We start from the raw sequence: 27,979 nt of genomic DNA on the forward strand, positions 1-27,979 counted from the left end.
TCACTAAAGCGAGGAGAGGTGGAGGTGCGCTTGGGACTGACTCGCGCAGGGCCTCAGGCAGCGCCGCTGAAGCTCACCAGATCCGCTGCTGCAGCGGGGGACCGGGTCGAGGCAGGGCCCCCTCCCTCCCCCGGAGGCACCGGACCCGCGGCACCAACCTTCCCGGAGAGCTGAGGCGCTAACGTGACCCTCTCCCCGCTGCCCAGAGGTAAGCGCTTGGCTAGCCCCTGTGGTGCTCGGCCTCGCCACGCAAAGGCGTCCCATCCCCAGGCCAAGGCAGCTGCCCCGTTCAGGTGCAGAGCCCAAGCGGCCCTTGCTGGCGCGTCAAACCTCCTGGTTGTCCTAAGGAATGGAAATGCATTCCCCTGGGGCTGGATTTGGCAGCTCCTCGGCCCTCTTTCCCGCCCCCCCGCCCCCCCGGCCCAGCGGATTTCTTGAGGCTGGATGGAGAACTTAATTCCCCGCGAAGTGGTAACGGTGCACTGGCTCTCAGGATCTCCGGTCGGAGCAACCTGTTCACGGAGTGTGAATTAAAGGCATGTCCTCTCTGTCTGCTGAGCAGGATCCTCTGAGACTTTTTATTTAAAAAAAAAAAAAAATCCATCACAATGCAACAGTTAATGGAGATTTCACAGTAGCAGCCGTGTTAGTCTGTATTCGCAAAAAGAAAAGGAGGACTTGTGGCACCTTAGAGACTAACAAATTTGTTAGTCTCTAAGGTGCCACAAGTCCTCCTTTTCTTTTTAGTTAATGGAGAGGCAACCTTGTGACTTTGTTCCTAAATTTGTTTGCTTTTTTTTTTTTAAAGCACCCGACAGCAAGCTAACTGTGTTTATTAATGGAGATCTGGAACTCTGTCCGTTTTAATCATGCTTTTCTCTTCTGTCAATCCTGATTAATCCAGTTCGCTGCCTACCCTGTATAGTGCGGCCGTAGCAGCACTGAGCATGCTCCCATCTGGAGAGGCATATTTTCTTGTCTCTTCTCCTGCTCTCCCGTAGTAAGCCACATTAAGATCCGCCCCCCCCCCTTTTCCTTTTTGCCTGTACTCCTGCTGACCTATTAGAAATCTGAATGACTCAGCACCTTTACAGTCATGTTTAAGCCAGTTTAACAGCAGCATAATAGTAGATTCCATCATTCATTTTTACTGAACACTTGCCCAACCTACTAAAAATCACACGAATGGTACAAGCCTTCAGGATGCGTACCCATGTTACTTAACATCATGGCAGGTAACGCCTCAGGAAGAATTCTACAGAATTTAATAGAGTTGAAACCAATTGGGTTTTCTAAATTTTACTCTTAAAAACCTATAGAACAGAACAAAAAGCAATACACGTTATTAAATTATAAATTAAACTAATATTAGGAATTTTTAAAACGACAGAAAGGTTATGATTGTAACTTAATTCAGCAGGGCTTTTCCATAATGGCATGCAAAGGCAATAATATAGATCAATGTATATATCCTTTTCTCTGCCTCATCTGTCTATAAAGCTAAAGGACTCTTGCTATTTCACAAATTGACAATGTCCCAAAAGAAATAAATGAAATGTTTACTGTGAGTAACAAAATCTTCATTGGCATTTATTAAGATATATTTATTCCATGGTTTAGGTGGCCAGTAGATCCCTCTTCCTGCCAGTAAAATTCTTCCAATTCTTACCTTGCCTTCTCAGATAGCATTTATTCATTCTTTAATTAGGAAATCCTAATGCATGTCAATGGGGCCCTTCAGCTGTCCAATACTAATGGTGTCCTATGATAGGAAGCCCTCATAAGACAAAAGGTATTGGAACCCCATCTTGTCAGCTCTCTCTGATGTAAGTAAATGTTCCTACTGTGAATAGTGCTACTGAAGGCAATGGTTACACTCGTGAGTTAATGGGTACGGGTGGTGGAACTGGGTCTTGGCATTGTAAAAGATGGGTTCCTTTAACAAACCCTTTTCTTCTGCAAGTTTATTATTCACATGACTTTCCCATATAAAAACAACAACAAAAACCAAATAAAAATAGGTTTCAGAGTAGCAGCCGTGTTAGTCTGTATTCGCAAAAAGAACAGGAGTCCTTGTGGCACCTTAGAGACTAACGAAAGCTTATGCTCAAATAAGTTTGTTAGTCTCCAAGGTGCCACAAGGACTCCTGTTCTTCAAATAAAAATAGCCATTTTTTCTACAACCCAAAATCTGTTAAGCTTTTAATATAGATAGATTTAAAACTTGCATACACATTAAGTCCCAAGTATTTGGCAGGCGTATTTAATGAAAGCCTTTAACAATCCCTATAATAAGGTAAGATTATAGTGTTTAGAACTGTCCTCAGTTTACAGAGAGAGGGATCTAGTTAAAGTAGAAAGCCCAAATCCATGAAAGCTGCTGAGCATGCTCAGTAGAGTATCTAACATTCTAAATGGTCCTGTTGCATTCAGAAACAAGGTGGGTGAGGTAATCTTTTGTTGGGCCGACTTCTGTTGGTGAGAGACAAGATTTCAGACTTACACAGAGCTCTGCTTCAGGTCTAGGAAAGGTACTGAGAGCATCACAGCTAAATCCAAGGGGGAACAGATTGTTTAGCATAAAGAGTTAACATGTAAGAGACCATTCAAGGTGAAGTGGACAGTTAATACCTCTGCAGTCAGAGGACAGAGGAGGGTTAGTGGGTTATAGATCATTGTAATGAGCCTTAAATCCAGTGTCTTTATTGAGTCCATGATTTTTAGTGTCTAACAAAGTTATGAATTTAAGCTCCCAAGCTTGTCTTTTGCAAGAGGGCATTTCATTAGTGGTAGCTGGCTCCTAAGAATCGGGGTAAGAGACCAAGACTGGGGCCAGTGTACTCCATAGAAGTAAGTAGATTTTTTTTTTCATGTAGAGCACCTTCAAGCAAATTTTTTTCTTATGATATTGAATCAGAAACTGATACCATTTATGCCTATGGAGATTCTGCAGCAGTGCAATCAAGGAACTGTTCTTGTTCTGTTCTTTTCAATGAACAGAAATTTATATACTGAGATCCATGGAAATTTTCATTTAAAAATATTAGCTAATTTTTCATTTTATTTAGTCTGATTAGCCATATTGGAACATCACAGTTTCTATGTCTTTTTTTTATTTTTAATAGTACCATCAACACCCATGTTTAGGGTTCCCTGCATCAATTTTTCTCACAACTTGTTCCTGTCAGAGAACAAACATCCCTAATTCTCTTTTTTGAAAAATAATTATTTTCACAGTCCATGGTGCATTTTTTCCTGGGATCTGACAGTTAGAAACATAAAATCAAAATCCCAGTTCAAAAATGACTTACAAATAGTGTAATGACAAGACCAGCATTTAGCTTTGGCACAAGAGGTCAACATTAGAAATGTAAAACCTGCTTTCTGTCACTTTAAGGTGCATGAAAAAGATGTGAAAATGTTTTAATAACTTAAATTGAAGAAAATCTGCTACATATAAGGCAACTCCTGCTCTTGCACAACTCCCATTGACGTGCATATCTGAGAGCAGAATTTGGTTCTAGTGCTTAATTTAAAGAGACAATAGCAAGAGGCAAACTTTCACTATTGGCCTAGTTGTGTCACATGTATAAAGCTCTTTTTCCCATATATGGGATTACAATTAAGCATTTTTGTATGTACCAGATGTCTCATTGTGACTGACCAATTCAAAATGGACTTTTTATGCCCCAATCCTGGAAAGACATAAGCAAATGTGTAACTTTACACGTGTGAGTGGTTCAGTTCTATTGAAATTAATAGGACTTTGCATGTGTGCAAAGTTATACATTTGTTTATCTTTGCAGGATTGGATCCTTAGTAATTTTTTTGTAGACATAATGGATGATCCTGCAGTCCTTTGTCAGGAATGGTCCTTGGATATTATGGGTAGTTTTGCCTTTGTAAGGACTACAGGATGGGGCCAGTATAATATGGTAATAACCAAATAATTATTGTTGAAAAGTGTTGTCCAAATATCTTATACAACATACACATAACATTATACATTATATATTCTAAATTATCAGACCCTAATGATTACAATTAAGTTTATAACATATAGCTACTGCCGATCAGTACAAAGCACATAATCAATACTGCACAAACAGCAAAAAACTGCTGTAGAGTTACAAATTTTGCCTCTGCGAGAAACAAAAGGACAGTCGTGTGTTAGTTTTTGGGGTGTGACATTCCACAAGTTAGTAGTTTTAGGCAAAGGGACAGCATCTGTCAAGCCTTTCACAAAGAAACATGCCACATACAGCAACTTCCCCTTATATATACACACATTTCTATTCTGTTATGTTGACTCACACATGGTGATTAGTCCCAAAGGACATTATCAATATTATTTTACAAATACAAAGCTATGTATTTTCAGATTATTTTAATCTGTTTATTGGTTTCTGGTCACCAAATCCTCCAGGGAGTGTCTCAAATCCACATCAGGTAGCTGACTGCTAGACTTCGCATTTGTATCCATGAAATAGGTAAAACTTCTGGAACCTGATGGGCTCTTGAACCATTCAGGATATCGGCCTTTTCAGACAAGCAATTCTAGCGAAGGTCTGAAATGAAGTTGCTCAATAAATTACCTTGAGAGTTGTCTTCCTCCCATTGTGGCCCCCCCCCCCACACAGAATGGAACAACAAGGATTAACCATTGGAGCTAAACTATTCCTCTTTTTGTGATCTGTATTATTAATATAGAGAATACTAAAAATTGAGGACCAACTCTTTGACATTAAGAGAGCATGAAGCAGTATAACTATTTTCAACAATAGCTCTCAATCACTCAAAGTCACAATTTGTTTCAAACCTACCAGAATGTTCACACTTTGGTCCAGTGGTTCTCAACCTTTACAGACTACTGTACCCCTTTTAGGAGTCTGATGTGTCTTGCGTACCCCAAGTTTCACCTAACTTAAAAACAACTTGCTTACAAAATCAGATACAAAAGTGTCCCAGCACATTATTACTGAAAAATTGCTTACTTTCTCATTTTTACCATATAATTATAAAATAAATCAATTGGAATATAAATATTGTACTTAATTTCAGCATATAGTAAATAAAACAATATAAAACAAGTCGTTGTCTATATGAAATTTTAGTTTGTGCCTACTTCGCTAGTGCTTTTTATGTAGCCTGTTGTAAAACTAGGCAAATATCTAGATGAGTTGATGTACCCCCAGGGGTATGTGTCTCCCTGGTTAAGAACCACTGCTTTAATTCCACAGTGAATTCTTCACTTGGGTGTTATGGAAACTCACTAGATACACAAGTCATTTGGGATATTCTACCAAAGTCAGACTACCTCTCAGAGGGGACTGTCTGAAAGCCATAACTTCCTCTGCTTTAAGGAAGTGATAGAGTGGGAAAGGGGAGTGACTGCTATGTACCCACTGTCAATGTATGAGTTTGATGTGTGTTTGGGTCCAAACCAGGGACAATTCCAGGGTAGCTCTGATTGATATTAGATCCCTTGAAAATATATTGAATACAAGATCGCCATGATGATGAATCTTGACAACAGTTAGCTCTTACATGGCACTTCATCAGTAGATGTCAAAGTGCTTTACAATGGAGGTCAGTTGTCATTTTCTCCATTTTTACAGTTGGGGAAACTGAGGCAGAAAGAGGGGAAGCCCAAGGTCACCAGGCAGGCCAGAGCCGGGAATAGAACCCATGTTTCCTGAGTCACTGTCTAGTGGTTTAGCCACTAGACAATGCTGCCTCTTGATAACCCCTGGACTAGACTTGACAGAAAGTTCATTAGTTCAGCTAGGCATCAAGAGAGATGGCCTGCACGCCACTTGATAAAGAGAGAACTTTTTTCGGTTAATTCATCCAGTAGTGACTGGCTTGAGATAGGAATTACGCAGTGAAATTCTATGGCCTGTGTCATGCAGGGATCAGGTTAGATGATCACAGTGGTCTCTTCTGACCTTTAAATCTATATATTCATGAGTCTTTGGTGCTGTCAATCTGGCCCCTTGCATGCAAATTGCATGAACATTTTTAATCAGGCTAGCAGTTAAATAAGTAGCAGTAAATCATAATCTAAACAGGGATTAAAATAATTTTTAAAGAAAAATAAGAGGTAATATAGACAAAATATCCTTTTCTTGACCATTTATATCCAGCATATGGAATTCCCATTAAAGTCAGTGGGAATGATCCTCATCAAGGCCCAGCTCCTCAAAGATATTTTGTATCTAACGCTAGGTGCTTAAATACCTTTGAGGATCTGGGCCCAAGTACTCACAGGATCAGAGCCTGTAAATATGAGCATTTTCATGGAAGACTTGATTTTCCACCTCAGCCCAGCCTACGACTGTCTTCTTAGTATGTCGTAAACTTTCACTGTAATGTAAACAACACAGATTTCAATATAATGTTTATGATGTTTTTTCCCCACTTCTGCAGTTGTGTTGCCCAGATGGACTAGACTCATATTTTGTTAAATCTCACTTATATAGTTGCTGTTGAATACAGTCCCATCTCCTGTTGAGAACAGAGCTGACAGCCTGCAGGTTTCTCAGACACCCTTGAATTTGGCCACCAAACTGCATCTGACTTCACCATGTGTTGCTGTTCTGAGGTCAACAAATGTGATTTTTTCCCATCCTTGCACAAGATGTGATGGGCCAGACTCTCAGCTGGTGTAAATCAGCATAACTCCTCTGAAGTCAATGGAGTGATGCCAATTTACTGCAGCTTTGGATCTGGCCCAGCGTCTTCAGAACACACTCCCTCCAGCTGGAGAGTGCAGTGGGCAAGAACAATAAACTGTTAAGCTGCTCTGGCACTAATTTTTCTTAAAAGTTGCATACACATTAGGCACGTTGTTGTTTTTACCACCTGTGGGTTCGGCTAAAGGAAAGTGAAGAGCATTTTGGAAAAGCACAATACTGCAAAGTCAGCAAAAAGAAAAATCCAAACAAAGCAAATGACCCAACAGTGTCTCAGACATTAAAGAATTACAAAAATAACAGACCTCCCCCACCCCCGATCAGTAAGACACTTATGACTGTTGGGAATGTAATTGAAGTGCTATGTCAGAAGCAAATTATTAGTTTAGTTTAGTTTGTACATTAAGGAATTATAGATATAATATTTCCCATTTATGTCTTTTTAAAAAAAGGTTGACTTTTCCTGTATATTTTTTGTTTGTTTAATACAGTGTTACTCAGACCTCAGTGGTTCAAGAGCCAAATTAGTGATCAACATTACCCAAAAGAGTGACAGTAATATGAATTCATATATATATTGTTTTATCAACTACAATTGGTTAATAACATAGTAAAAGCATCCTGAAGGGTTAATAACTTAGACCGATCAATAATTAAATCACACAGTGTTTTAATATCGTGTGCTGCAAAGAGCCACTGGCAGCTCGCGAGCCGCAGTCTGAGTATTACTGGATTAGTACATTTTTAACAAAATGACATGATGCCCTATGTTCATAAGGCAAGAAAAAATGGACAGGTTGTAGCATTTCATATTGGTAAATTTCCTTATTTTTATTGTTCATTATGTATTATTGTTACTTATTGTTTGTATTGCAGTAGGACCTATAGGACCCAATTGGGATCAGAACACTATTGTGCTAGACACTGAGTAAACACATAAGAAGTCATGATCCCTGGCCTAGATATGAGGCTTATAGTGGTGCAAAATGTACTACATGTCGGAAGACTATGTATATTCCGATGCATAGAATACCTTCCCATAGCGAGATATTGAATACAGATCTAGAATTTCTAAAGCTCAGGATGACGAGTAAACTCTGGGGTTCTGTTAGTGATAAGATTTTTTTATACATAGTAAGAAGACCCTTTAATTTTTCAAGTGTGGGATTGGTCCCTTAGGCCCAGATTCACCTCTGAACTAGAACTAAGGCTAACACAGGTATTGAGAGCAGTTGATTTGGAGGACTAGTTAGGCACCAGTGCAATTAGGCCATCTTAATTTGCACCCCTGTTGCAATAGCCCTTATAAATGCCCTAACCACTCCCCAGTTTACCTATGACCTACCTCAGAATGTGTCCTGCACTAATGCCTCCAGTGGAGGTGAGTTGAGGCCACACATTGAAACAATTGAAGATAGTTGGCAGTTTTCTAAAGAGACCTTATTAAGGGCACAAGAGCAACCTATCCCACTTTTCAGGAAAGACAGAATCATAGAATATCAGGGTTGGAAGGGACCTCAGGAGGTCATCTAGTCCAACCCCCTGCTCAAAGCAGGACCAATCCCCAACTAAGTCATCTCAGCCAGGGCTTTGTCAAGCCTGACCTTAAAAACTTCTAAGGCAGGAGATTCCACTACCTCCCTAGGTAACGCATTCCAGTGTTTCACCACCCTCCTAGTGAAAAAGTTTTTCCTAATGTCCAACCTCAACCTTCCCCACTGCAACTTGAGACCATTACTTCTCATTCTGTCATCTGCTACCACTGAGAACAGTCTAGATCCATCCTCTTTGGAACCCCTTTCAGGTAGTTGAAAGCAGCTATCAAATCCCCCCTCATTCTTCTCTTTCGCAGACTAAACGATCCCATTTCCCTCAGCCTCTCCTCATAAGTCATGTGTTCCAGTCTCCTAATCATTTTTGTTGCCCTCCGCTGGACATTTTCCAATTTTTTCACATTCTTCTTTTAGTGTGGGGCCCAAAACTGGACACAGTACTCCAGATGAGGCCTCACCAATGTTGAATAGAGGGGAACGATCACATCCTTCGATCTGCTGGCAATGCCTCTACTTATACATTCCAAAATGCCATTGGCCTTCTTGGCAACAAGGGCACACTGTTGACTCATATCCAACTTTTCATCCACTGTAACTCCTAGCTCCTTTTCTGCAGAACTGCTGCCTAGCCATTCGGTCCCTAGTCTGTAGCGGTGCATGGGATTCTTCCATCCTAATTGCAGGACTCTGCACTTGTCCTTGTTGAACCTCATCAGATTTCTTTTGGCCCAGTCCTCCAATTTGTCTAGGTCCCTCTGTATCCTATCCCTACCCTCCAGCATATCTACCTCTTCTCCCAGTTTAGTGTCATCTGCAAACTTGCTGAGGGTGCAATCCACACCATCCTCCAGATCATTAATGAAGATATTGAACAAAACCGGCCCAAGGACCGACCCTTGGGGCACTCCACTTGATACCAGCTGCCAACTAGACATGGAGCCATTGATCACTACCCCTTGAGCCCGACAATCTAGACAGCTTTCTATCTACCTTATAGGAAGTATGACAAGAGACCACCCTGTCTTAACCAGGAGATCTTCAATGATCTGAAACTCAAAAAAGAGTCCTACAAAAAGTGGAAACTAGGTCAAACTACAAAGAATGAATATAAACAAATGACACAAGTATGTAGGGACAAAATTAGAAAGGCCAAGGCACAAAACAAGATGAAACTAGCTAGATACATAAAGGGCAACAAGAAAACGTTCTACAAATACATCAGAAGCAAGAGGAAGGCCAAGGATAGGGTAGGCCCGTTACTCAATAAGGGGGGAAAACAATAACAGAAAATGTGGAAATGGCAGAGGTGCTTAATGACTTCTTTGTTTCGGTTTTCACCAAGAATGTTGGTGGTGATTGGATGTCTAACATAGTGAATGCCAGTGAAAATGAGTTAGGATCAGCTGACTGAGGAGATATCCGAGCCATTAGTGATTATCTGTGAAAAGTCATGGAAGACAGGAGAGATTCCAGAAGATAGAAAAGGGCAAATATAGTGCCAATCTATAAAAAAGGAAATAAGGGCAACCCAGGAAATTACAGGCCAGTCAGCTTAACTTCCGTACTCAGAAAGATAATGGAGCAAGTCATAAAGCAATCAATTTGCAAACATCTAGAAGATAATAAGGTGATAAGTAACAGTCAGCATGGATTTGTCAAGAACAAATCGTGTCAAACCAACCTGATAGCTTTCTTTGACAGGGTAACAAGCCTTGTGGATCGGGGGGAAGTGGTAGACGTGGTATATCTTGACTTTAATATAAAGCTTTTGATACTGTCTCCAATGACCTTCTCATAAACTAACTAGGGAAATGCAACCTAGATGGAGCTATTATAAGGTGGGTGCATACCTGGAAAATCCCGAGAGTAGTTATCAGTGGTTCACAGTCATGCTGGAAGGCTATAATGAGTGGGGTCCCACAGGGATACGTTCTGGATCTGGTTCTGTTCAATATCTTCATCAATGATTTAGATAATGGCTTAGAGAGTACACTCATAAAGTTTGCGGACGATACTAAGCTGTTGGGGGTTGCAAGTGCTTCTGAGGATTGGATTATAATTCAAAATGAATTATAGAGAAATGGTCTGAAGTATATAGGATGAAATTCAATAAGGACAAATGCAAAGTACTCCACTTAGGAAGGAACAATCAGTTGCACATGTACAAAATGGGAAATGACTGCCTAGGAAGGAGTACTGCGGAAAGGGATCTGGGGGTCATAGTGGACCAAAAGCTAAATATGAGTCAACAGTGTAACGTTGCAAAAACTCGAATGTCATTCTGGGATGTATTAGCAGGAGTGGTGAAGCAAGACACAAGAAGTAATTCTTCTGCTTTACTTCGCCATGATTAGGCCTCAGCTGGAGTATTGTGTCCAGTTCTGGGTGCCACATTTCAGGAAAGATGTGGACCAATTGGAGAAAGTCCGGAGAAGAGCAACAAAAATGATTAAAGGTCTAGAAAATATGACCTATGAGGGCAGATTGAAAAAATTGGGTTTGTTTAGACTGGAAATGAGAAGACTGAGAGGGGACCGTGATAACGGTTTTCAAGTACATAAAAGGTTGTTACAAGGAGGAGGGAGAAAAATTGTTCTTCTTAACTGCTGAGGATAGGACAAGAAGCAACGGGCTTAAATTGCAGCAAGATTTAGGTTGGACATTAGGAAAAACTTCCTGTCAGTGCTGGAATAAATTACCTAGGGAGGTTGTGGAATCTCCATCATTGGTAATTTTTAAGAGAAGGTTAGATAAACACTTGTTTGGAATTGTCTAGATCAGTGCCACTGGGAACTGCAGGCGGCCATGACTGCAGATGGTCAATGTAAACAAACTATCTCGTGGCCCGCCAGTAGATTACCCTGATGGGCCGCAGGTTGCCCATCACTGGTCTAGGTAATACTTAGTCCTGCCATGACTGCAGGGGACTGGACTAGATGACCTCTTGAGGTCCCTTCCAGTCCTATGAGTCTATGATTGCTGGTATAGCTGCTCTGGGATACCTGTAGTGAGCCCCCTCGAGAGGCTCATGTACTCTTTGTGGATCCTTTACCACTGCAAAGGGGCCACAGCCCAGCTTATTCTCCCCTCTCTGTGCAGTGTTAATGCTGAGCCCTTATTTATTTTTATTTATTCATTTATTTAAACAACAATAAAAAAATCTGCATATGAAAGATCTAGGTACCCTAAGAGTTAGACTTATACCACTTAAAAAAAACCCCACCCATCAGGGAAAAAAAATCTTATACAGGTAACAAGTTAGTTCAGCCATTAAATCAAAGAATAAAAAAAACACTTTCACTCACCATCGCCATAGCCTACCCTTCAGCCTTCCCCAAAACTTTATTTACTGAATGCCTTTGTTTTTCCATTTTCCATCTAAATCAGTACAGCTTTCTTCAGAGCTAAAATTCATGGAGGGGAAATATCTGTAGAAATCTGGAATTATTATGTAAACTTAATTAGAACCCACAGATTATTTTAACTGAAGCTAATATAGCTTGGAAACCTTGTGTTTGAAAAATATTTATGTAAAAATAGCACAGAATGAACTCATGATCTCAGAGAAGGGGACAGAAGATACAAGACTCTAGGTCTCTATGATTTCTGTCCTGGTTTGCATAATGACAGGTTTCAGAGTAGCAGCCGTGTTAGTCTGTATTCGCAAAAAGAAAAGGAGTACTTGTGGCACCTTAGAGACTAACAAATTTATTAGAGCATAAGCTTTCGTGAGCTATGAAGTGAGCTGTAGCTCACGAAAGCTTATGCTCTAATAAATTTGTTAGTCTCTAAGATGCCACAAGTACTCCTTTTCTTTTTGTCCTGGTTTGGCATCCCTTATTTTGTTTTCCCAGAAATCACTGAGCCAATCAGCGTCTGATTTAAAAACAAATTCCTTTTCTGAGTCCCAGAGTTTGGCTGGGAAGATTATTGCTGCTTCACTTTCCCCTTCTTCAAAAGCTTTTGTATTAGGAACAACATCTTTCCTTTTAGCCTATGTTCCTGCTCTTAAGGCTGAGAAGCACCAAATTTGGTAGGTTTTCTTGAGGAATATCTTTCATTTGCTTAGCACCTGCCCAGATTGTCTCTTTGTTATGCATTTCTGTGACAGTAAATATCATATTTCTTCCTGTGCTTTGTCAGAGTTCTTAGATTCTGCTTACCTTTTTAATCTGTACTCTTTCTATAAGTATGTCAAAGGCAAAATCTTGCCTTAACATTAACTATGGAGCACAGTTCTCTAGATCACTGGCTTATCCGCTATATGAGGGTGTAGGGGGATACTTTTTCAAGAATGCAATAAGGTTGGTTGCTCCTTCAGTCCTAGGAAGCACAACCAATCACCCGGCTTTTACTTGATTTTCTAGAATCTCTGTGATTTTTTTTTTTAAGGCTGCAAGAAATCTGCTGATTTGCTGGATTTCTCTTTCACACATTTTAGTGAAAAATTCTGCTCCTGCTGTACTGTGGTCTTAACTTTATCAAAATGGCTCTCTTAGACCTTGTCTAGACTGTGAAATTTTACCCTGTCTCAACTAGAATTACCATATGTCCAAATTTTCCTGGATATGTCCGGCTTTTTGGTTCTTAAATCGCTGTCCGGAAGGAATTTTTAAATACCTAAAAACGTTCAGGATTTTGCCATTATTATTTTTCCCCAAAGAAGAGTTGATCATTCAAGAGAGAAAGTGAATGTTGATCGCTCGAGAGCGTGCCCGCTTTTTCCCCCAAGCTCCCCAGTGCTTGCACTGTGAAACAGCTGTTTTGGAGGAGGAGGGGGAATGCGGCACGCTCAGGGGAGGAGGCAAGGCCGGGGGGGATTTGGGGAAGGGGTCCAATGGGGCAGAGAGGGGTTGGGGCGGGGTTGGAATGGGGGAGGGGAAGGGGTGGACTTGGGGTTGGGGCAGCATGAGCAAATCTCCTCCCTCCCCATGGAGTGTCCTCTTTTTTGAATGTTCAAATATAGTAACCCTAGTTTGAATCCTAGTTCAAATATGGTAACACCTAGTTAGGTGTTAACACTGTTTAATAGACAGTGTTGATCAGAACTTTACATACTCAGTTTCATATCAGCTGTGATTTAAACTCCAAAGTTGAATGTTCCATCACAGTTAGCTGATATTTACACCAAACATAACTGTTCTGATCTACATAGATTCATAGTGTTTAAGACCAGATGGAATCGCTAGCTCATCTCATCTGATAGCACAGGCCATTAAATTTTATCTTTACCCCTGGATTGAGCCTAATAGCTTGTGTCTGCCTAAATCATGCATTCCAAAAAAGGACCTGTCTTGATTTGAAGACATCAGGAGATGAAGTCACCACTTCCTTTGTAATTTGTTCCCTCACTGTTAGAACATTGTGCCTAGTTTCTCATTTGAATTTGTTTTGGCTTCAGCTTCCAGCCATTGGTTCTTGTTAGGCCCAGATTATAAAAAACCCCTTAATGCCCAATATTTTATACCCATTAAAGTACTTGTACAAGGTAGTCAAGTCACCTCTCAGTCTTCTTTCTGATAAACTAAACAGATGGAGCACTAAGTCTATCACTGTAAAGCATTTTCTCCAGCACCTTGAATCATTTTTGTGGCTCTTTTCTGAACCCTCTTCAATTTTTCAATTCCTTTTTTTTAAAATGCAGGCACCAGAACTGGATGCAGTAGCCCATTATCAGTCTCACCAATGCTGTGTACAGAGGTAAAATCACCTCCATACTTCTACTCATTATATCCTGTTTATACATCCATAGCTCACATTAGCCCTTTTTGCCACAGCATTGCACTGGGTGCTCATGTTGAGTTGCTTATCCACTATGGCCCTATAATGTCACTATAGTGCATCCAGCTTTGTGTCATCTAACATGATTTTTGGTAACCATGTGCAGACATGGTTAAAAAGTAATAGTGACCAGACTTAAATGTATCTATGTGTAACCATATTGTACATGTAGAACTGCAAGACAGTCACTCCTGGAGCTTGCAATGATTTCAGATAAGAGGCTTTTTAACAGATTCAGTGTCCTATTGTTCTCCCTTCGTATTCTGCTCTTTATTACATTTGTGACACAAATGGCAGCTCTAGGGTTTTCCCATCACGTGCTGCAGTCTTTTAAAAAAATCTTGTTTCTGCATGTGCTCTTTGTGTTAGACATTTTTTCTTTTAAATTATATTAAGACAGTATTTGCATTTAAAATTGTTAGCTTTTCAGTTGCATAGGTGTGTTATTTCCTGTATGGTGTGAGAGCTCTTAAGAGATGTTTTTCCTTCCTATGCACTTTTTGAAGAGTTTATATGAAAAGGAACTCAACAAAATATCTTCCTTGTAAGGATTTTTATCCCTATTAACATGGTATTTAGGAAAGCCTGTATTTTTTTATGGCAACTAGGAATAGTCAGTATTTTTTTTCTTTCATAATGCAGCCATATTAGTGATTCCATAGTTACGGTTTTTGACAATATTTCTATTATAAGACCAGTTTTTGCCATAACCCCTTCCCTTTCCTCTTGAATTTCTGAAGATGCTCTCCTAGCTGTATGAAATTGATCATGTGTTGTCTTCTAGTCAGAGGAGAATTTTTTATGAAAGTTTATTTTCTTTATTAAGGTTGTATGGAAAACATGTGTTGTTAGATGAAAGAATGCATTTCTATTAAGAGCTCTGAAAATATAAAACTGGGAGAGGTCATGAAGAAGCTTTATAAGCAATTCGAGAGAGGATACAATGCTGTGAACTCTATGAAATACATCCTGTAGTAAGGGCAAATTAGTGAATTTCTATTATAAGCCCAATTTTGAGCACCCCCAATTTTCAAAAAAAAAGCTCCTTTCGTCCTGAAATTTCTCATGGGTCTGTCACTAGAGGAGAAATTGGGTTTTTTTCCCCCAAAAGTTTGAGGTTAATCAAACAAACAATTTTTTAGGATATAAACTTAAAAACAATAGTAGTTTTTCTTTTTTTTGTTCATTTGTTTGAAGTGGTTTGCATGGACAGTGTCAAGTTTGCTTTATACAATAGCCCTCAATAAGCACTAATGCATAGGACTACTTTTAATAAGTTTGAATGGAAAATTCAGGAGTTATAAATTAAAGGCTAGACTTGAACTTCACAGAGAGGTTTGCAAATATTATAATTTCTCTGAGAGGACTCATACAAGTTAGGAATAACATGGAGCATATCTGCAGAGCTTGTTGGTTCCATGAGAAGCAGATCATGGAACTTACAAGACTGACTACTGTAGTTAGCATAGCTCACAAATTCCATGAAAGACTGACCGTTGTACAATGGCCTAGTACCCTTTAGCTTTCCCTATGCCCACACTGGCTTTCATTAGCTTTCCTGCAAAACAGCTTGGGGAAGGAGATCTGCAAAGCTCTTTGCCCTAAATCAGCCTTTCAAGCAGTCACTTTGCTCCTGACTCACTCTTCGCTTAGATTAGAGTTGGGTTCCTTCGCTCCAAAGAGTCACTATACTGGCTATTCTCAATTTAATGGTCTCCTTAATTCTAATTTTCTTAAATAAATACGAGAAACAGATTCTCTCCTCCAGTTCAGGACACTTTGGGTTGTTTAGGTGGCCAGAATCTGGCCCAAACTATCTAACTGAGAATTCCCCCAGCCTAGAACAGCATTCAGCTGGTGTAAAGCTGGCATAGCAAGATGCTATGCCAATCACTCACTGTTCCCCATCCTGGCATTAAAAATATGTTGGGGAGGGGTAGACAGCATGTACACTCTTCCAATTCTCTGTATGGTCCATTGTGGACCACAGCCAGCCAATGTAAAATAGAGCAGCTTAAGAAGCGCAAATGCTGCTCTAATTTATTCTGGGGATGGGCTGAAGCTGATTCGGGTTGTGAATCAGAAAACTGTAACCAGCTCCTTGGCATAGAGTGAATCTTGATGTAAGAGATAATCTGAATCAAAGTTCATTGGCACAGCTCAAAAAGTAGAGAAAAGAAAAGGTAATTAGAAACATTCATCTAGTTGGGTGTTATGAAAGAACAGCTACGTGGGTTCAGTACAAAGAAATATTACCTATAATATATTCTTATAGCATCTCTCTCTTAGAACAAGGCCTCTCCCTCTGTCAAAAAACTGCCTCTTGCGGTCTAAGTGTCTTTAATCAAACTATCTTATCTCTGTTTGCTAGACTGATGGGTACACATCCAGGATGTCGCAAGTGTATCACTGCGAAGCATGCAGATTCAGTTCATGGTTGTTGGCAGTTCCAGTGTCCATTAACATGCTGTCAATACATCACCGTAGGCCAAACCCAACCTAATAAATACTGATTTGAGTCCATTTAATATAATTCCTAGATTAGAGGCCCCAGCCTACTAGTGAGATAGGTCTACTACTCCTGTATCAGCCCATAGATACCAAAATACTTCTAAACAACTTTTTCTTTTCCAGCACCTATCCCATTTGAAAGCTTTGACCAAACTAATCCAAAAGTGCTAAAAACACATTTGATTGAAGCCAAGGTGATCTTTTAAAAGTTGACAAAATTATGAACTCAGCTGTCTTCTATTATTTCCATAATTCTTGATGATTTTGTTGCAATGAAAAACCCTCCTTCATCACTTACGATATGACATAAAAAGTTGGATTTCAAAACTATATGCTGGAAGACAAGGATGGAATACAGATTTACATTCCATCAGCTTTTCAGCTTCCTCTTGTTCTATGCTTGACCTATGATTTTGGAATCCCTCATGCTGGCTAAGGGAAAAGTTCTATTGCTTCTTTGAATTGTTTTCCAATTTTATCTTTGTGTGATTCCAAGCTTGTTTTTAATTAGACCAGATTTCCACTGCAACAGCTGTCATCAGCCTAATCTGTCAAGTCCATTCAAAACCTCTTAGTTAATTTTTTAGTTTAGTGTGTCCTTTGTTATGTAAAATGTATGCTATGGTTGATTAAATCCTCCTCATGCTAGTACAAATTTCAGTATACTGATAGTCATTCGATTAAAATAAATCTAGAGACAATTTTTCTGAAAGTTTCACCGAGTGTCATTGGGAAGCTGGGGCATCAATCCTTTCAGTTTGGTGACTGAAGATTTTGTTTTTTTTAAACTCTCACAGTGTTTGCTAGGACTGTGTTAGGTTCTACTTCTTTCTTAACAAGGTTTCAATGGTGAGCTGAACATCCCAGCTAAATGTGTGTGAATATGTGAAAGGTTTAGGGCTCAGCAGGTGACATTAGACTTCTGTCATAATTTTCTTTGAATGGCATCTTCTACAACTTGGACATAATATTTGGTTGTTTTCTTTTTGGATGTTGTATCAAGCAGGAACACATTTTTCCATATGTAGATGCTTGTAACCATTATCTAGTCACTTCTCAAACTCAACCCACAATCATGCATCAAAGTCAATATTAATTATTTTAGTTCTTCGTTTAACTTCCACTCTCTTTATTTACTTGCAACATCTAGTAGTAGTCTTTGACTGTAAAGCTTTTTTGAAGGAGTCTGTTGTGATGAATCTACTAAGCAGTAATAGTATGAGGAATCTGTTGAGGGTCAATCTTTGACTGCTTTTTCCATCCCGCTGAGGGCAGATGTAGGTCAAGAGGATGGGAAGTTAAGAGGAGTAGATCGCCAAGGCAGGGAGTCTGATATCAGATTGTGATGTTGAAGGCAATTAGTAGTGTGTGTACTGGGACCCAGCAAGGTGTTAAGACCATTGTATCCTTAGCAACTCAGGAACCTACAATGCATGCCTAAGCCAAGGTGCCCAGGGGCTGATGTCCCAGAGGTCTGCAGGGACCTACAAAGGGGCAGTATTGACAATGCATATTCAGGGCAAAATACTCCACTCATTTATTTAGATTGTTCATTGTACTCCATTGACAGTTACGTTGTTAGCTTTAAAAAATCTCAAAACCTTCTTACATTCAAGACTATGCTTTTCAGAGTTTTTTAACAGTATAATTACTGTATGATCTTTGCCATATTTAGGGTGTAACTTGATTTAGCATCATGGCTATGTTGGGATGGGTTAGAAAGCAAAACAACTACCTAGTGAATTTAATATTGTGAAGACTGAAAAGTATACAGAAGCATGTTATCAAATGCCCTGATCACAATGAATTACGAACGTGTCAACGTCTTATATTTATTCACCAATGTCACGTCTCCAGTGTGGAGAAAACCTGAGGAGAAACAGCAGAAGCCCAGGTCCACTGGGGTCTGTTGCTGTTCTCCAGATTTCTCAATGGATGAAGAGGATCAGAGAAAATCTTCATTTGCACTCCAGGTTACGAAGATGTGTAATGGATCAGCTGCTGCTTAGGGTAGTGAAGGGGAGCATCTAGTGTGTTGTTGAGCAGAGAGGGAAGAAGAAAAAACCTGCTTCTCTCCAGTGCCCAGGGATTTGGGGATCAGCAGAAGCTCCTCTTCTTTAATTAAAACTCCAGAGAAGATGAGTTGCTTAGCTAAACTTCAGAAGGCAATAAAGTCCAGTCTAACTGGTTCAACTCTGGACTTAAGAAATCAGCGAACTATGTTCGTAAAGTCCATGAGCCTGGCCAATTCAGCTCTAGACTTCAAAATATCCATACTAGAAATTCAGAGATTCTGAAATCTGTAAATTCTATCAAAATGTACAAGTTACATTAAAACCTTGTGGAGTTCTCACAGGTTCAAATAATCATAGCAAATAATTCCAATATTCATCTCCCCTCCCATCTTTCTAAGAAGCTTTCAAAGGCAACACAAATCCTTGGTGAGGACAGAATAAAATGAAAGCCCAGTCCTTCAAGCCCTTATAAACTTGATAGTCTTTATTAACACATATCTCATTAAAATAAAAGGAGTATCCGATGAAGTGAGCTGTAGCTCACAAATGCTTATGCTCAAATAAATTTGTTAGTCTCTAAAGTTCCACAAGTACTCCTTTTCTTTTTGCGCATACAGACTAACACGGCTGCTACTCTGAAACCTATTAAAATAAATGAGACTAGTCATGTAAACAAGGATTATCCATGCCAGCCTGGGTTTGCCAGCTGCAGCCTCACATTTGAAGTTTCTAGGCAAAGTGGTGTTTGAGTTATGATATTTTCAAGAAAGAAAGTCAAAGTAAGTTAGGCTTGTCTAAAATTAAAATAGTTTTCAAACTCATGTTTCCAAAATGCCTTGTTTGAGTTACCTCAAATTTTACTAAATCCATAAATAAATAATCCTTACTGGCAAGAAACCATATGGAACATTTTGGGCAGAAATTAGTGTGTATGATTGAGGAAATAGAAAGTGGTCAAGTTAAATAATAAATAGTTACAAACTATGGAGTCAGTACTGCAGCTCCATATAATATGAAATTAAACACCGACAATTTATTGACAATATGATAATTATCAGTGATTGGAACTTAAACAAAACCTAGGAAAATCCTTTTTTAAAAAAGTCTCGGTTAAGCCGTTACTAAAATTCTACATTTATGTAACAAAGATTTTTTAAAAAACTCCTTGGTTGTAGTACTGTTGTTCAGAAATCTAATCTAACTTTCAACCATAGCCCACAGACCTCCAGTTTCCCAGTGAAAACTTCATGTACTGACCTATATACTGTGAACCTACCCACTTCTTCTTCTTATGAGCAAGAGGCCTAAACTCTCCCAGAGTGAGCTGGAGACTACAACACTTCATGTATCCACATATGGGAGGACTACACAGCAACCCAGATCAGTCAGTGACACATTTGTCAGTTTACTTTTTTTAGTTTGTTTTCATAACTGTATCAAGCAATTCTCTAGTATATATTTTGTAACAATTGTGGTTTGCATTAACCTCATTTCAGTCAATTTCATAATCAAATTTCAGGATGCAATATCCACCATTAAAGAACATTCAGTTATACTCGTACAAAACTCCTCTGGAATAAACTCTAATAACCACAAACCGAAAATTATTTTGTTTTAAACTGATCATCTTTTTTACATTTTCTTTTAAACAGGAACGAGAAATGCATAGGATCCTGTAAGAAACAGGGAACTGAAGAAACCACCTTGAATCTCAAGGAGCCTATAATTCCAAGGAAATCTTGACTGGTTTAAAAACTGCTCATAACTGCAATTAGTTTCTCCTATTAAAATAGTTGCTTAAGGTAAATAAATTATGGACATAACTATATTTAAGACTCTAATCTTAAAGGATCACGTTTTCTCAGCACAATCGATTGAAAAAACAACACACAAGGATGCCACCGAGCATCCCAGCTTCCAAGGGTGGGGCAATAATCGCAGAATACAATCATGTGTCTGTGTATTTAGTTGACTCTGTTGCTGCAAATTTCAGAGCAGAAAGTCCAAGAAAAATCTTTAGGTCCTCTTTGAGCTGAAATAAAACAGTGCAATTAGTCAAACTGATCTTGGGAGATGAATGTAGGCTGATATGAACATCTAGGTAAATCAAAACTGTTAAAACTGAATGATCTTTGATTTGTTAAAGAACATCTATCCCTTACTCTGAAGAAGACAAAAAATAGGAAAAAGGCCCATAAAAAACTAAATTGCGGGAGGGGGAAAAAAATCCACGTCCTCCAAGGTACAGGAAGTGAGATACTTTATTACTTTTCATTGATCTGTCAGTGCCAGTCACGGAAAGTCTGAGCAATCAAGCTGTAGCAAACACATTCTGGTTACAGATATCTATACAATGTTGAAATTAGTCAAGTTCAAAAGTTCAGCAGCGAGTGGCTGCAGGGACGGCGGCCGCCACACCCCTTTCTGCTGTCAGCATGTGAGAGGAGTCCAGGCTTGGAAACAAGGCTGAAATTGACCATGTGCCAAGAAGGAGAGTTGAGCAAGAAAAACCCACAGTAAACCTTAAACCACAAAGGGAAAACAAGTAAAAAGGGAGAGGGGAGAAACGGAAGGCGAAGGGGTGGCTGACTGCAGCTGAGCTGGGAGAGTGGGTGTGGGGGTGGGTGGACATTAGCCGGGTCCAGCCTCTGCTGGAGCCATGGAGAGCCCGGTCCTATCCTGTGTCCTTTATCCAGGTGATGGGACTATCAGTGAGGCAAAGACCTGCCCCAAAAGGCTCTGCGGAGAAGCGGAGCAGCAGCTAGGGCCACCGGGAAAAGCGCTGGGGGAAGCGGAGAGCAGCAACGGCAGCCAGCCGCAGCCCGGCTCCACGGAAGGGAGCGCATCAGCGGGGGAAGAGGAGCGCGGGGGTGGGGAAAGCGCCGCGCTCCCTTTGCAAGCCCCCTGCGGTTTCAGCTCCTCCTTGTGCTTCAGCTCGCCCGGGGCGGGGGACAAAGCCCCGCAGCAGGAGCCCGGAGCAGCCTCCTCCTGCAGCCGGGTGGTGAAGAGCCAGTGGGAGATTAACAACGCGGCGTCCGAGTCCGAGGAGGAGGAGGGGGAGGCGGGAGGAGGCGACATCGCCCGGCCGCCGCCTGGCACTTATTGTCCCCAGGCTGGAGCGCGGCCCAGCAACCCGCAGCAGCCGGTCTCGGAGGAGCCGGACCTGGTGATCGAGGTGTCCGGCCGGCGGATCCGAGCCCACAAGTCGGTGCTGGCGGCCAAGAGCGACTATTTCCGCGCGCGCTCGTCCCGGGACATCCTGCGGGTGAAGGGGGTGAGCTACGGGGCGCTGCGCCTGCTCATCGACTACGTCTACACGGCCCGCATGGGCGAGGTGCGCCACGACAACCTGGCCGAGGTGGTGAGCGGCGCCCGCGTGCTGCAGATGCCCTGCGCCCTGCACTGCGCGGCCGAGGCCATGCGGGCCCAGCTGCGCCTCGACAACTGCTACCAGCTGCTGTGCCTGGCCAAGAAGCAGCGGCTGGCGGAGCTGCGGGAGGCCGCCTACCGCTTCATGAGCGACCACTACCTGCAGGTGCTGCGGGAGCCCGCCGTCTACGGGCGCCTGAGCGGCGCCGAGCGGGACCTCATCCTGCAGCGCCGCCTGGAGGCCGGCAAGCGGAGCCTGCTGGTGGCCGAGGTCAGCGACGCCTTCGAGAGGCTGAGCGCGGGCAGCAGGCCGCAGAGCCGGGAGAGCAGCCGGCCGCAGAGCCCCTCCTCCGTGGTGTCGCTGGAGGAGAGCAGCTACCTGATCTACTGCTACCAGGAGGCGGCCAAGGAGTGGAGGGTGCTGACCCGCCTGCCGGAGGAGGCCAACGCCAAGGGCTGCGCCATGTGCGTCCTCTACAACTACCTCTTCCTGGCTGGGGGCATCGCGGCGGCCCCGGGCGAGCAGCGCGCCCGCCTCTCCGACAAGGTCTTCTGCTACAACCCGCTCACCGACACGTGGAGCCAGGTGCGGCCGCTGGGCCAGCCCCGCTCGCAGCTCAAGCTGCTGGCCTTGGACGGCTACCTCTACGCCGTGGGGGGCGAGTGCCTCTTCACGGTGGAAAGGTACGACCCGCGGGCCGACCGCTGGAGCCCGGTGGCCCCGCTGCCCAAGGGCGCCTTTGCCGTGGCGCACGAAGCCACCACCTGCAACGGGGAGATCTACGTGTCCGGCGGCTCCCTCTTCTACCGCCTGCTCAAGTACGACCCCCGGCGGGACGAGTGGCAGGAGTGCCCCTACAACAGCAGCCGCCGCCGCTCCGCCGACATGGTGGCCTTCAAGAGCTTCATCTACCGCTTTGACCTGAGCGGCAGCCGTGGTGAGCAGGGGCAGGCCGGCGGGGTCGAGGTCTTCCGCTACAACACCGTGGCCAAGCGCTGGAGCCAGTGCGCCTCCCTGAGGCCCAGCAGCGGCCCCCTGCAGCCCTTCCGCTGCGCCGCCCTGGGCAGCACCATCTACTGTGTCAACCGGGCTGGCACCCTACGTTTCAACCTGGCCCAGGACGGCGAGGTGGAGGCCGACGGGGGGCTGCCGGGCAGCTTCGACGAAGAGCTGCTGAAGGCCCCCTTCGAGGCCAAAGGTGTCCTCCTGCCCTTCATGCTCACCCTGCCAGAGAAGCCAGACAAACCTGGGGAGCCGGAGAGCCCCCTGGTGTTCTGAGTGGGCCTGGCGTGAGGGCAGCCAGATCAACTGCGGGAAGGGGCTGTGCTTGGTTTCCACGTAGTGCCCCGATCAGCTGGTCTGGGGCCTCTCCACCACTACACGGCAAAAATCCAGCCAGGGGCCCGCGCCAGCTGGCAGGATTAGAGGGAGCTGGGCTTGCCCCTAGCTCAGCAGCCTGCCCGACAGCCACAGCCCCTGACTAGGGGCACCTTCAGAAGGTATGCATGCATTAGAGGGCTGGGGTGCCCCTCTTGAAATGTTGATCTAGGGCTGGTGCTGGTTATAACCACTCTAATCTTTACTTTGCTTCATGTGGGAAGAATTCACTCCTTGGTGCTGGTGAGCAGCCAAGCAAATTAAAGAAAAGCTGCTAAAATAGGATAATCTTTGGGATAATTCCCAATCTGGAGAAGACCTTTGCTCCTGGACTTATATAAATCCCTGAAAACAGAAGCTTATAATGGAATATTTAATAATAGTGTTGCTCTTGTGTATATATACAGAAGAGGGGCTGCTTCTTCTGCCTTTCGTTTTCCTCTCTCCTTTGGATATCAATTGTGAATACTGCTGGCTACATAAAGGAATCCAATTTACTTTTGATGCTAAACTCAACAGTTCATATGTTAGAAAAGTGTAAGGAGATCATCTGAATTGCATTCTTTCATTTTTGGTTCAATAGATTCTTTAAGGAAGACATGGCACTGTAGCCCCAAGAATCTGCAACCACAACAAATGATTTAACAGAGACCAGATTTAAAGTTTTTAAGCAACACAAATGCCTGCCACATGTTCAGATTTGGAATACAGAGGAAAAGTCAATTTACCATAGCACAGCAGAATTGTGGCTGAAAGAAATGATAATTTCTGTAAAAGACAATGCTTTACTTTTTTATCAGAAGTGTTAAATCATAGTAAACAGGAAGCAAAGCTGTTCAGGTCATGGCAGATTGACATGACTGTGGATGCCACTGAGTTTTGGGGGAAACATTTTGTGTTTCACTGCTCTTTAATTACCTGGAAATCAATGAAAATGAACCTATACCAAATGTGAATTTGTTGAAACTGATTGCATTCAGTTTTACATATTACACTTTATGTCCAGTAGCCTGTGGTAAGAGACTATTCCAGCATAGAACAAGGCTATCATGGGAGAACAAGAAAAACAAGAGTTTGCTACACAAGCTGATTATACTTATGTACTAGCATAATGTTAAGATTTCCCTATCTTTTAATTGAGAGGCTGATTTATTTATTTGAGGTAAATGAGTGTTGTAATTAATAATTCACTTGTCAATTATAGTTCATACTGATGCCATATACTTTCATTTGGATTCTGAATCTTTTGAGAATAATTGTTTATGAAGCAGCATATAGAGAGGAGAAAAATGATATAATGGGAAGTTGAAGCATACTTTTATCATGTTATTCAGAAAAAAAGTGTAGACCTTCTGGACAGCCATGCTGTATTAAAAAGCGCACTTGCATTTATTTTATACATTTTATATGTAGACATCCAATAGAAGGATACAGCAAATCTGTTTAGCTTTACAGTAATTAATGAGAAACCATTTTCTTAAAATAGACCCAGTGTTTTTGCTGTTGTTAATTCAGCCTGGAATTGTCACTTGATAATGGAAAAAAATTGTTTATGAGTATTCATCATTCTAGAAAGACATAGCAACTTCACATCAAAGAACTGCAGTAGAAGAATCTTTGTTTTATTAAAATATCTTATTTTTAGCAGAGTACTAACAGTAAAGTTCTTATATCTCATTGCTAGTTCTAAAGAAAGGCAGCAGATTCTACCATGAGACATCATTTTGACAGACAGAAGCCAGAGAGTTTATCTATATGATTTATTTGCTGTTTTATATAGTTGATCTGATTAGAATACTATTAAGAAACGAGTGGTGCACTCATGAAGCCTTTAGTCAAATAATCTCCCCTAATGAATTCTCTGTAAGTGTTGTCTGAACAAGGACTTTATGACTGGGCTATATACATTTTACCCTAGTCAGTATGCGAGTTGGTTAAATAGGATTTAACACTGCAGTTAGAATTTATGTTGTGGATACATGCAAAAGTTAGATATTGATCTTTTACTTCCTGATACATTTAACAGATTAGTTAATTCCTCAGCTGGACAAATACAATTTTGCATTTTGCTCCTAATTATATTATCGCCTTCTAAGTAGCAGAAGAGCTGTGAGGCTAAAGAAAAAATTATTTGTGTGCATTAGAATTATTTTTCATATAATTATAGTACAGATAATGCTGACGGTTCTATAAGTGCAAACACTTCTGCACGTGCCTAAAGCTAAGCAGAGTGCAAGTATTGCTGAAACAGAGCCTGAACCAGTATAAGGACCAAATGCACATACTGAAATGTCAAGTTTATCTCCTAGTATAATTATACAATTGTTTATGTATTTGAATACCTTATCTAGTACAGCATTTATACTACATTTCTAGTGAGGAAGCTAATCAGGTTTGCAATTTTTTTCCCCTTTGCATTTTAATTTGGTGGTATTTCATGAAAATGCTGCCTGATTAGTTTTGGGAAACCACTGTGACCTTAAATGTATAAAGATATTCCACAAACATCCAGCAAAGGTTTGAAATTTACCTTTATCATAATTAAGATATTTGTTTCTGTCTATAACTAGAAAACATGTTTGCAAATACACTTTACAACAAAACCAACCAAAAGTAAACAAACAAGATTAAATCAAAAGTGCTACAGACACTGTGAAGACATTTTCGCTATTTCATTCAGATTAATAATGATCGTATTGGGCCAAAATGTTCTCTCACTATTTACCCTGTGAAAGTGAGAACACAATCTGGTTTTAATTAGTAGTAGTCAGTCAAATAAAATTTCCTTTATCCCTAGTTGCATAATCACAGCCAGATGACTGATTTTTCTGGTAACATAAAGACATTTCTAGCTGGTTTCCTATTCTCTGCCCCATGTTTTCTAAGTAGATCTGTGATTTCCCCCCCCCCCATTATATATTGAGTACTAAATTAAGTTATGAATGTACCAAGTGAAATGAAATGCAAGCCTTACTAGCAAAGTTAGCAACAGACGGAGAGCTACTAAGCAATTACATGAGAAAGAACCTTAATTCCTGCAACACAGTTTATAAAACTCCTATTTATACCTTGAAGCCAATTAAAAGGAATAATTGTCAAAAGAATATCCCAATTTGCTCAACACAAGAATTGCTGAACAATATGGGAATGATGCTAATCATAGCTGTTTAATGAATAAATCTGTTGTGCAGTAGCTAATGTGAATTCCATGCACAAGGAAATCCCTTGTAAATAAACAGCTGATAGAATTTCAACTGCTAAAAGAATAAATTGTTCACACGAAAGCTGTACCTCTCCTGTGCTTTTTGGGTAGGTATCAAAGTGGTTGCTATCAGTACCTTTGGCTGTTTATTGTTCATGAGTAGCTTATTGCTTTTCATGCTTTTAACAGCATTGATTCCAGTGACGGCTCCACAGATTCTTTCCATTTTACAAGCACAGAGCTTAAACTGCGTTGATTTGCTTTGTGTCTTTGTAGTGACACCTACCATTTGTTACTTGAACAAACACCATACGTTCTATAGTGAGTTCTTTCTTTCTTTGAGTTTTTCTCAATGACATTGATTTTGGTACAGTTATAAAAGCATAAGAAAAGAGGAGAAACTCTTACTTATATCCTATCCGAAAGGTACCATTAAAGTAACTGTAGTGAATGTAATGAATCTGTCTGTAAGGGATAATATCCTGCCTTTGTTCTGTGCACTGAACTCACAGTGGATTGAAAGGCCTTTTATGTGTGGTGTGATAACAGAATGTAGATCTAAGTAATTTTTAAGAAAAGTAACTTTTAATCTAAGGCTGGGCAGATCCTGTTGCATAATACCCAAAGGTAGGAGGCTAGGGTCATAGGTACACTTAGAGGGCCAAATTCTGCTCTCAGTTAAATAAGTGTAAATGTAGAATAATTCCACTAATTTACACCAGTACGACTGAGAACAGAATTTGGACCACAAATTGTTTGAGTCACATTCTGCACTCAGAAATGTCCAATCCCATTGATGTCACACCATTCATTTTGGCCCAAGAAAAGTGTTGTAGTAGGAGCCACTAGAGTAAATTTACCAGAATTAGGAGTCAGTATTCTATTTTGTATTTTAGAGGCATTCTCATTTTCACTAGTTACCAGCATTTAACCAGCAGATAGGAGAAAATGTGAATTTGTCTTCTGGTCTATTTATTTATTTTTAATTACCATATATTTAGCCAAAGCAAACAAAATAATGGTTGGGGGAGGGCAATGGGGGAGCCAAAAGTAGTATTTTAGCCAGTGTGGAATACATGGCCAGTCGTCTTAAAATAGTTTTAGTAAACACATTTTCCTCTTTATATTTTTTCCATAACTGGAGCACATTTCAAACAAATACAGTATTTTTCAGTAGCTAGTTTATTGCAGCAACCTCATGCTTTGCTCTTAAGCATTAATGTTAGTGATGACTAAACCCTAGACAAATTTGTGAAACTATAAAATGACCACATTGATACTGTCATTTATCACAGACTAACTAATGCAAATGCTTCAGACACTGTGTACAATTCAGGTGAATTACATTTGTAACTGATGTATTTATTAACTTTTCAGTTTTAAATATCTAGGCAAAAATCACTGTAAAGCTTTTTATGTAGTCTAATTTATGCTGTAATGGAATAAATATATGCAAAAGCTCCCCTTAGGGCTTT

At 41.0% G+C, this 27,979-nt stretch overlaps 1 protein-coding gene across 5 annotated transcripts; it reads left to right on the forward strand.

The window, feature by feature from the left end:
• The first annotated feature begins 71 nt into the window (after positions 1–71).
• KBTBD11 (kelch repeat and BTB domain containing 11) lies at positions 72–27,979 on the forward strand. 5 transcript variants are annotated; one of them, XM_038396823.2, is made up of 3 exons: positions 72–208; positions 19,770–19,954; positions 20,208–27,979. In XM_038396823.2, the coding sequence occupies exon 3, from the start codon at positions 21,215–21,217 to the stop codon at positions 23,201–23,203; it is 1,989 nt and encodes a 662-aa protein (XP_038252751.1). In that variant the 5' UTR covers positions 72–208; positions 19,770–19,954; positions 20,208–21,214; the 3' UTR covers positions 23,204–27,979. The 5 variants fall into 5 exon arrangements, with proteins under 5 accessions (XP_038252751.1, XP_038252749.1, XP_038252750.1 ...); XM_038396821.2 differs by having other exon boundaries at positions 19,770–19,939; XM_038396822.2 differs by lacking the exon at positions 19,770–19,954 and having other exon boundaries at positions 73–208.

This window comes from Dermochelys coriacea, chromosome 3 (genome assembly GCF_009764565.3).
Source record: "Dermochelys coriacea isolate rDerCor1 chromosome 3, rDerCor1.pri.v4, whole genome shotgun sequence".
Lineage (NCBI taxonomy): Eukaryota > Metazoa > Chordata > Testudines > Dermochelyidae > Dermochelys > Dermochelys coriacea.

Excerpts from the sequence above, each read along its gene's own strand:
- KBTBD11 (XM_038396823.2), top strand. The coding sequence starts at position 21,215 with ATGGAGAGCCCGGTCCTATCCTGTGTCCTTTATCCAGGTGATGGGACT.